Genomic DNA, 11,064 nt, shown 5'->3' with positions numbered 1-11,064 from the left:
TGCAATGTGTCACGGACTATAGTGCAGTGAGATTCAAACTAAATCATTGTTCAACACATCATTTGTATATGAATTAAGATTACAAGTAGATTATTACCACAACTTTGAATGTCAGAGTACACACCTAGATATACAAGTATATCTACAAAAAGTATACTATCAACTGTTTTGTTCTGTGGCATCCTTTTATGCATTTGTTCCTCTGTGTATATACATAACATCTTTCCCGCATGACATTTGTCTGCAGTGTATTTCAGTGTGTATTTTGTAAACACATACAAGTGAACGTTTGCTTTACTTACTCTCTGGTCAATACACAAACATGGAGTGGACAAGTAGCATTGGGAGAAAAGCCATGGCTAGGCAACACAAGGCTGAAGTTATGATTGCTGGAGAACAACTCAGGTAAGAGGGAAGACATGGTTATATTTCAAACCCAGTCAAAATGAGATAGCTGGTGTCAACTTTGCTTCAAGGCTGAGGCTTCATGATGGAAAACTGATCAAAGACAGACGGTACCATCTCAGGACGTATCCAAATTGCTTCGTAGCGCAGGAGCTCATAGATTGGCTTGTGAGCCATAAGGAGGCGCCGGATCGCGTGACAGCTGTTTGTCTGATGCAACACCTCATGGACCAGGACATTGTCCACCATGGTAGGAATGAAGCGCCTTAACAAAGTGATAGGAATGAAAGAAAAATTGCAATAATTTTTTGAAATATTTCTGTTTTGTTGTAGTGTGTGATAAGAGGTCGGAGTTCAAGGATGCCAAACTGCTTTACCGTTTCCGCAAAGATGATGGCACATTCCCCTTCAATACAGAAGTAAAAATATTCATGCGAGGACAACGATTGTATGAGCAGTAAGAGCTTTGATGATAAGGAACATGCAAAACAAATTAACTACTGTATCATGATTTTATATCCAGTCGGCATTTCTTTACAAATGCCAATCTATTGATATTTAGTACAGATGCTGCACAAAACTGATTACAGTGTGTTGTTTGGATTGACACGCTCAGAGAAGTAGTTATTCAGCAACATGATTATTAATATTGACTTGGATATTGATAATTTGGACTATGACACCCCACAGATTGACATTAAAACTTGTGTTTAACTTCATGCTCTGCTATGATATTTAGTTTAGAGAAATTGTATGCTCTACTTGCAGTTGCTCTTTCACTGTACTGAAGTTCACTAGTACGGTTTTCATGACATCTGTTTGCAATCATGTTTCTAAATCCTAAACTCTGAAAAAAAAACCTGAGCCTTGTGATGTCTAAAAAGCAGCTATTGTATTGGATAATAACAGACTAAAGGTGTCTATCACCTGTCAAATGAATGTTCCGCCATCCTAGTCACTGACGTTGTTTCCTTGTGCTAAACATTTCACCCACCTTGCTACCAGTGCCCCCCAAAATGGTGTATGAATGTATAAGAATGTTTGGTGGTGGTCAAAGAAGCCCGTGCTGCAAACTGGCAGCCACATTACCGTCTATACCTCAGGGCAGTCGTGGCTACAGGTGTATCTTACCACCACCACAATGTGATTGTGAAGTGAATGACTAATGGGTTCTCAATCAAATATCGAAAAAAGTACTGTATAAATCTAATCCATTATTATTATTATGTATATGATCTATTTACTCCATATGTTTCATAATTATATACTCTTAATGTAGTCTCATAGGGGACAAGCACTCAATTCTGCAGCTGAGAGAGGAACTAGGTGTTGCCTATCAACGCTCCTTTCTTGGCTGTCAGTTAATCGATTGGTTACTTCAAAACGGAGAAGCAGAGAGCCGACGCCGGGGACTTGAGCTGTGCCGTGCTTTACACGAGCATGGAATCATCCAGCATGGTGAGGGAACACAATTTTCTCTTTACATTAGATTTGGTGCTACCTGTTGGTCCTCAACTCCTTATAATGGGACTGTCTGTGAATGTAGCTTGTTTGTACAACTCCTTACAAAAAAGTGACGGTACTCTATGCATCATAACACACATCATACTCACCTGGCTTATCAGAGAATAAGAAGATGTAGCAGGAGGGATCACTGTTGCCAATTTAGGGACTTTTCGCTTTATTTAATGAGTATTCAGACCCTTCCGGGTAGCAAAAAGCCGCCAGCAAAAAAATCTTGAGATGTTTTGTATTATTAGAGAGTCTGGCATGAAAGCAAATATTGCTCTTCTCCTGCATCTAAAAGCACTCAGCGCCATATTGTTTGTGACATGACAAAAAAGAAGCAATTTCTAAACACATACTTTTTGTGTTCCATACTCACGTTCTGTCTCCCCCACAACTAGGGATGCAACGATAAACGGTATAACGATAAACCACGGTAATACTCCTGACGGTTAGTATTACCGTTTTGAGATGAAATTATCATAAAACCATAATTGATAACCAAAATGTGATACACTCAAGGACTGCTGACACTGCTCATTTACTTGAGAAGCAAGCTAGCACTAGCTTGCTAGCAATCTTAAAAGCTAATATGTATACAGGATACATTTACGTCTTCCCCCATTAAGCAACTACATAACCCAAATTTAATCTTGTATAAACACATAAATGTCTGAGCAACTGAGCTACATGTGCACATTGAACTACAGGCTGTTTTCTTCGCACAAAAGTGACCAATACATACTTGAAGGAATAACAACAACAGAAAGTGAACTCGCGTGACGTCACATAAACTGCAAGTGAAATGCTCCAACACCTGTTTTTTCTTCATCATTAAAAAAAACTAAAACCTTTACAAATTAAAACAGAAGAAGGTGAATATTTAAACTCTCAAATGAAAATAATGATAAATGGGTTATACTTGTATAGCGCTTTTCTGCCTTCAAGATACTCAAAGTGCTTTGACACTATTTCCACATTCACCCATTCACACACTGATGGCGGAAGCTGCCATGCAAGGCCCTAACCACGACCCATCAGGAGTTAGGGTGAAGTGTCTTGCTCAAGGACACAACTGATGTGACTAGGTTGGTAGAAGGTGGGGATTGAACCAGGAACCCTCAGGTTACTGGCACGGCCACTCTCCCAACCGTGCCACACCATCCCCATATATAATTTGGCTCTTAAGAAGCCAGAACAATATTTACATGTTTATTCTGCCAAGAAAGTGTATTACATCAATCCATCCATTTCTACTGCTTCTCCCATTAGGGGTCGCGGGAGTATATTACATGTGTCTATTTATTATTATTCATAATATCTTAAATACAACTTTGTTAAAAGATTTCAGTTTGTCTATAAGTACTTTTTGAGCACATTCAACAACACTGTGATAATAATGATAACTGTAATCATTTTGGTCACAATGACATGGGACGGCGTGGCACAGTTGGGAGAGTGGCCGTGCCAGCAACCTGAGGGTTCCTGGTTCAATCCCCACTTTCTACCAACCTCGTCATGTCCGTTGTGTCCCTGAGCAAGACACTTCACCCTTGCTCCTGATGGGTTGTGGCTAGGGCCTTGCATGGCAGCTCCCGCCATCAGTGTGTGAATGGGTGAATGTGGAAATAATGTCAAAGCACTTTGAGTACCTTGAAGGTAGAAAAGCGCTATACAAGTATAACTCATTTACCATTTATTTTCATCCCTACCCGCAACTGTATTCCTCTCTCCTACAACTTCTATTATAATTTCATGCATATATGCGTTCAACAATACTGCGATAATTTTGGTCACAATGACATCCCTACCCACAACTGTATTCCTCTCTCCTACAACTTCTATTATAATTTCATGCATGACGCATATATGCGTCATGACAAAGTATGAAAATTAGACCCCTCTTCCCTCACCACCCCCACCCCAAATAGATTGCAGTCATGTAAGAAACACTGGAACAGCACAAATATAATGTAGTCTCAAACTCATTAACCTATTGTAAAAGTACTTTGTTTTATTTTTGTTCTTTCTCTCTTCCACCAACAGTTGCCAAAAAACATGATTTCTTTGACAGTGGACTGCTTTATCAGTTCTGCATCAATTTTCGCCGCAGACGACGGCTGTCTGAGCTGCTGAATGATAGCGAACAAGACAATGATGAGGGCACAGCGGCGTCAACACATGAAGACAACCACCCTGACAGTCCATTTCTTCTGCGCAAAAAACAACCACTGGAGGCTGACGGCGCTTTCCAGTTAGGTCAGAAAAATATGCATTATTTTCCCTCATGGTTGCATATACTCCTTCTCTACTTTTGAATGACAGTTGGGGCCAGGAAGGACCTGAAACAGGTGATCAGTGGCCGTCGAGGCAGCTTGAGCTCCCTTCAGCTTCACTCTGCTGGATTTCCCCCTATGGTCCCGCTGTCATTAACCCCAATCATAAGATGCAACCCTAAATCTGGCAAGTGCCCAATTAAAATGAATGTCTTTTGGTTGAGCTACTGTATATGGAGAAATGACCCTCATGTTGTTGCAGTTCTTAAAATATATTATACTTGTGATGAGTTACTGGCACCAGGAGCCCCCTTCACCAAGAGAGTGTTGACGGTGAGTTGCTGTATTGAAACTATCATCAGTCAATATTATTTCAATATCATCAATATACATATTTGTTATGGGTTCTAATTAAGCTCTGACTTTTCCGCATAGTTTGCATGCTTAGGTTGTAAGACTCTAAATCAGGGGTGTCAAACTCATTTTAGCTCAGGGGCCGCATGGAGGAAAATCTGTGCACACGCGGGCCGGACTATTAAAATCATGGCATTAAAACTAAAAAATAAAGACAACTTCAGATTGTTTTCTTTGTCTTACTTTGGCCAAAAATAGAACAAACACATTCTGAAAATATTACAATAAATATATAGAAAAAAATACCGGCAGCGGTAAAGTTTAGATCCATAAAGGAAGGAAGAAAGTGAATGAATGTTTATAACTGAATATATTTACATATGCATAAAAATGTGTTTTCTTCTGTATTATTATTTTTTATGAATTAAGTAACGTTTATGACAACCTTTTTCCAAAACACAACATAGAATGTGAGATATAACAGGATAATGCATACATTTATTTGTTTTCAAAACGGTTACAAAAAAGTGGCACCCCAAATATATACTGTGGGACCCCATTTTTATGACTTGATGGGGTCCCTGGGATCCATTTTGAAAATTCCTAGCGCCGACACTGATGGAGTACTGGTGCGTGCAAAACAGCAGCAGGCGGCTGTGGCCTGCGGGCCGAAGCTAATACTAATCAAATATCATCCCGGGGGGCCAGGGCCATAGATAATTCATTCCTTCAGGCCTTGACTTTGATACCCCTGCTCTAAATTGTCCATCGGTGTAAATGTGTGTCTAAATGGTGATTGGCTGGAATCAGTCAAGGTATATACCTTCTCTTCCACTGAAAGTCAGTTGGGTAAGGCTCCAGCTCACCTGTGACCCCCACACAGGATAAGTGCAAAATGAAATAAATATACCAACTCATTCAGCTAGCACAGCAGATAGAGGAAAGTGCTGCTTTGTGGAGTTAGTAAACAACGAGACAGGAGACGTGAGCGTAGTCGAGGAAGTTTACTAGCTCCAACCTAGCATGTCATACATTCAACAACAACAACGACCTCTCAACCGGAAGCGGAAGAACCTAACTCCCCCTCCGCTTCTTCTCTTAAAGCTACAGTGTCCTCTTAGGTGAATGTCTCTCATTATATGGTTTGGGTCACCACACAGGCCCCCCCAGAATTCACCTACACAAAACCCTGCAAAACAGAAAAAGTGCAATTGCATAACAGAAAAACATGACCCTGCAGTAAATGAACAGTAACCAACACAGTGCAAAGTCAATGGGAAAACAGGTGACGGGCCGGGGGGCGGACCTTCCGTCCGTAACGGCTGTGCCTGACAGGAGGGGAAACAGATGGGCCCGAAACGCGAGCCACAGGTGGAGCTGGGGCCGGAAGAGAGGCAGGCGCAGGGGCCGACCGAGGAGGGCGCCCCCGTCGCGGCGGCAGGGCCACTTGCACCGGCTCCCCAATGTCCACGTGAGCAGGCTTGAGACGGTCTATAGCCACCCGCTCCGGTCTGCCCCCCATGTCTACCACAAAGTTCTTATCCCCCGCCTCCAGGACACGGAAGGGCCCGTCGTATGGGGGCTGCAGCGGGGACCGATGGCTGTCGTGTCTTATGAAGACGTATTTCGCCGATGGCAGATCCTTGGGGACGTAGGACTAGGGAAGGCAGTGTTGAGACGTCGGAACGGGAACGAAGGCGTCAGCAGCGCTCCGGGACGCACTGAGGTGAGAGGCGGGCGACCAGGGAGCCGTAGCAGTCGGAAGGAACGCCCCTGGAACCCGTAGAGGCTCGCCATACACCAGCTCCGCGGCGGATGCCTGGAGGTCCTCCTTAGGGGCTGAACGCAGGCCGAGCATGACCCACGGAAGCCGGTCCACCCAGTCGCCGCCCGTGAGGCTGGCCCGCAGAGCTGCTTTCATGTCCCGATGGAACCGCTCGCACAGTCCGTTGCTCTGCGGGTTGTAGGCAGTAGTGCGGTGGATCTTCATCCCGAGGTGCTCAGCAACCGCCGTCCAGAGCTCAGAGGTAAATTGGGAGCCTCGGTCGCTTGTGATGTCACCAGGCGTGCCAAAACGGGCCACCCAGCAGCCGATGAACGCCCGTGCCACCTCCGCGGCCGTCGTCGAGGACAAGGGGATAGCCTCCGGCCATCTGGTAGCCCTGTCCACAATAGTGAGGAGGAAGGTATAACCACGGGAGGGAGGCGGAGGGCCCACAAGGTCAACATTCACGTGGTCGAACCGCCTCTCTGGAACCACAAACGGCGCCAAAGGGGCTTTGGTATGGCGGTGCACCTTGGCGCGCTGGCACGCCACACACGAGCTGGCCCAGGCTCTAACATCCTTGCGGAGCCCCGGCCAAACAAACTTGACACTCACCATCTTGGTCGAGGCCTTCACCCCAGGATGTGAAAGGCCGTGGACGGTGTCGAAAACCCGGCGTCGCCAGGAAGCAGGCACGGGGGGTCGCGGTTGGCCGGTGGAGACGTCGCAGAGGAGGGTAGTGTTAGCCGCGTCGAACGCCACGTCCTCCAGGCGCAGCGCCGTAGGGCCCGACCGGTAGTCCTGAACGGCCGCGTCCTTGGCCTGGTCTGCTGCCATAGCGGCGTAGTCGAGCCCCAAGTGAACGGAGTTAACAACAGCCTGTGAAAGGCAGTCGGCGACAAAGTTATCCTTGCCAGACACATGTTGTATGTCCGTAGTGAACTCAGAGACCGCCGCAAGATGGCGCTGCTGACGCCCAGACCACGGCTCCGAAGTTTTGGCCATGCAGAACGTCAGCGGTTTGTGGTCCACGAAAGCGGTGAACTGCCGGCCCTCCAACAGGAACCGAAAGTGTCTGGTTGCGAGGAAAAGTCCCAGTAGCTCCCTATCAAAGGTGCTGTACTTGCGCTCATTTTCCCGGAGCTGTTTACTGAAGAACGCCAATGGCTGCCATCCACCAGCCACCCACTGCTCACATACGGCCCCCACGGCATAGTCGGAGGCGTCCGTCGTAAGGGCTATAGGGGCGGCCGGCGACGGGTGAGCTAGCAGCGCAGCATTGGCCAGCGCAGACTTGGCAGCCTCAAAAGCCTCATCCATCTCTGGGGACCAGTCCAACTGGTCCTTAGACTTCTCCCCCCGGTGGGCCCCATAAAGGGGACGCATGACTTGTGCAGCACGAGGCAGGAAACGGTTATAAAAGTTCACCATGCCCAAAAACTCCTGCAAGGCCTGTACAGTAGGGGGACGGGGGAACGCGGCGACAGCCTCAACCCTGTCGGGCAGGGGAACGGCCCCCTGCGGAGTGATGTGGTGCCCGAGGAAGGTGATGGACGACTCCCCGAACTGACACTTGGCTGGGTTGATGATGAGGCCGTGCTCGCTAAGCCTCTCGAACAGCTGCCTGAGGTGTGTCATGTGTTCCTCCACCGACGCGCTGGCCACAAGGATGTCGTCCAAGTACACAAACAAAAATGGCATGTCCCGGTTCACAGAGTCCATAAGACGTTGGAACGTCTGCACCGCCCCCGTAAGGCCAAACGGCATACGTAAGAACTCGAAGAGCCCGAAGGGTGTGATGACAGCCGTTTTTGGGACATCTCGCGGGTGGACCGGTACCTGGTGGTAGCCTCGCACTAAGTCAATTTTGGAATAGATGGTAGCGCCCGCCAAGTGGGAAGAGAAATCTTGGATGTGCGGTATGGGGTACCGGTCGGGGGTCGTGGCGTTGTTTAGGCGATGGAAGTCTCCGCAAGGGCGCCAACCCCCGCCGGCCTTAGTAACCATATGTAGCGGAGAAGCCCACGGGCTGTCCGAACGGCGGACAAAGCCGAGGCGTTCCATCATCGAAAACCCCTCCCTGGCTATTGCGAGCTTGGACGAGTCGAGGCGTCGGGGCCGGGCGTAAACCGGGCGGCCCACAGTGGCGATGTGATGTTCCACACCGTGCTTGGCCACCGCCGAGGAAAAGGTGGGCGTGGTGAGCCCAGGGAAACCGGCGAGCAGGCGTTGGTATGGATCCCCGGTGGCGAGTGTGTTAGCGAGGCACAACGCCCCAGCCCCCCCAAGCGTGCAGGGGTATGACGCAAAAGAGACGGCATCAATCAAGCGACAGTTCTTAATATCCACCAGCAGGTTGAACGCGCAGAGGAAATCCGCACCTAGCAGCGGGGTGGATACAGCAGCCATCACAAAATCCCAACCGAACCGTCGGCCGCCAAAACTAACATCCACGCGCCTGACACCGTACGTCCGAATGGAGGTGCCGTTGGCGGCATCCATCTGGGGGCCGTGGCTGCCGGTCATCGTGTCCACAGCTTGTGCTGGTAGTATACTGCGTTGCGCACCAGAGTCCACCAGCATCCGCCGGCCCGACAAGGAGTCCCTGATGAACAACAGCTTGCAGTCACGGCCGGCGCCCATAGCCGCTAACGAGCGCCGGCCCTGGCGTTTCCCTGAATCCTGTAACTGCAGGGTTTGCGACACTGCTTCGCCTTGGCCCCGAACCTGGCATGGTAAAAACAGAGCCCGTCTTCAGGTTGGCGGCGAGCCGTCACCGCAGCCGCGGCGTCCACATAGTCATCCATAGGACGTGGCGGGACGGCCTGGTGGGGCAGCAGGGCATGCACAAACTGTTGCCGGTTGGCCAGGAAAACCCTGTCCGCTTCAGCGGCCAAAGCACGGTAGTCCTTGGAGGCGGCGAGTGGAGAACTGGCTATCGGTGTGCGTACCGGTGCGGAGAGCTGCCTCAGGAAAATGTGTGTAAACAGAAACGCCGGGTCGGCTGATCCCAGCACAGACAGCATTTTTTCCATCAGTTCAGACGGTTTCCCGTCACAGAGGCCATGTAGGGACAGTAAACGGTCCGCTTTTTCCAGCTCCGACAGCTCAAATAACTTCAGGAGGAAAGCCTTTAAAGCATCGTACTTGCCAGCAGGCGGTGGAGCCTTCAACAGTGTCATCGCTCGCGCCGTCGTTGATGCGTCCAACGCCGCCACTACATGGAAGTACTTCGTAGCATCCTGCGTTATTCCCCTTAGCTGGAACTGGGCTTCCACGTGTTGAAACCACGGCCGTGGGTTATGCTGCCAGAAATCGGGTAACTTCACAGTAGCGGCGTAGATTCCCGCGTTAGCCATGTTGTTAGCAGCAGCTACTCCGCCTGCGGGTACCGCGTTAGCCATGTTGTTGTTAGCAGCAGCTACTCCGTCTGCGGGTACCGCGTCAACAAAATTGTCAGCGCCTTCATTGTCTGACATACTCGTATTCGTAGTTCGTATTCTCGGGGTCATCAATGTGGAGTTAGTAAACAACGAGACAGGAGACGTGAGCGTAGTCGAGGAAGTTTACTAGCTCCAACCTAGCATGTCATACATTCGACAACAACAACGACCTCTCAACCGGAAGCGGAAGAACCTAACTCCCCCTCCGCTTCTTCTCTTAAAGCTACAGTGTCCTCTTAGGTGAATGTCTCTCATTATATGGTTTGGGTCACCACAGCTTCCAATTAAAAGTGATGAATACTTTTATCGTTGCCATAAAGTTGCCAAAGGTCTGTCTAGGAACTTTGCTGTACAATCCTTTTTTTAACAAAAAAGTAGAATTTGTATTTCCAACATAGAAACAGAACCCATTTTTATTGTAGTTTCCTAGTACATTCATTGTAAAATGTCTACTCACCATTACCCCACCTTCTACCTTCCTAGTCACGTCCGTTGTGTCCTTGAGCAAGACACTTCACCCTTGCTCCTGATGGCTGCTGGTTAGCGCCTTGCATGGCAGCTCCCGCCATCAGTGTGTGAATGTGTGTGTGAATGGATGAATGTGGAAATACTGTCAAAGCGCTTTGAGTACCTTGAAGGTAGAAAAGCGCTCTACAAGTATAACCCATTTATCATTTATTTACCCCAGGTGACCGGCGATGCACTAGGCTGGGGCTTTGTTGTTCGGGGAGTAGCTCCTTGTTATGTGCAAGCTGTTGACCCTGGAAGCCCTGCAGCAGCTGCCGGAGTAAAGGTCATACACATTAAAATTGGAAATAAAATATATACTAGTGACAAAAAACTAAAACAACCAAATATTTCCCTTTATTCTAGGTGCAGCAATTCTTGTGTCAGGTGAATGGACAGTGTGTACTCTATCTGGACTACAGGACAGTGACCACACTGGTGATGACAGGACCTCGCATTGTGGTCCTTGAGGTGATGGAACCACAGGAATATTGACTAAAAAAAAAAGACTGTTCAGTATTAAAATGATTTATCCACAGTCATTTTCCTGTGCTGTTCAAATGGCATACTGAAGGGATGTTTTTAGACACTTCACTGAATTGCATCATAACAGAAGGTCTTTCTAATATTTTGCCCTTCTATTGGGGATAATTTTACTGCACTGACCTAAATAAAAAAATGCATTTTCCCTGCAATAGGTCTCAAAAGATGATTCACCTTATTTTCGGGGCTGAGAGATGTATATTAGTGAAAATGTGTGTAGCGCTGTCTCCATGCTCCTGTCTATTTTAGAAGCTTTTTATGAAAT

General features: G+C 47.9%; 1 protein-coding gene across 1 annotated transcript; it reads left to right on the top strand.

Annotated features, from left to right (window-relative positions):
• Window positions 1-321: 321 nt before the first annotated feature.
• si:dkeyp-97e7.9 (DEP domain-containing mTOR-interacting protein) lies at window positions 322-11,064 on the top strand. Its single transcript, XM_062046381.1, has 9 exons — window positions 322-405; window positions 477-655; window positions 739-862; window positions 1,685-1,863; window positions 3,958-4,170; window positions 4,237-4,374; window positions 4,450-4,520; window positions 10,438-10,542; window positions 10,623-11,064. Exons 1-9 carry the CDS (start codon window positions 323-325, stop codon window positions 10,749-10,751), a joined length of 1,221 nt encoding a protein of 406 aa, XP_061902365.1. The 5' UTR covers window position 322; the 3' UTR covers window positions 10,752-11,064.

The sequence above is a fragment of the Entelurus aequoreus genome, linkage group LG01 (genome assembly GCF_033978785.1).
Source record: "Entelurus aequoreus isolate RoL-2023_Sb linkage group LG01, RoL_Eaeq_v1.1, whole genome shotgun sequence".
In the NCBI taxonomy this organism is placed as follows: domain Eukaryota; kingdom Metazoa; phylum Chordata; class Actinopteri; order Syngnathiformes; family Syngnathidae; genus Entelurus; species Entelurus aequoreus.
This window is presented reverse-complemented; position numbering and strand designations above follow the sequence as displayed.

Coding starts and splice junctions, on each gene's coding strand:
- si:dkeyp-97e7.9 (XM_062046381.1), top strand. CDS start 323: ATGGAGTGGACAAGTAGCATTGGGAGAAAAGCCATGGCTAGGCAACAC. Junction 4,171..4,236: donor TGACGGCGCTTTCCAGTTAG/GTCAGAAAAATA, acceptor TTTGAATGACAG/TTGGGGCCAGGAAGGACCTG. Junction 10,543..10,622: donor CAGCAGCTGCCGGAGTAAAG/GTCATACACATT, acceptor CCTTTATTCTAG/GTGCAGCAATTCTTGTGTCA.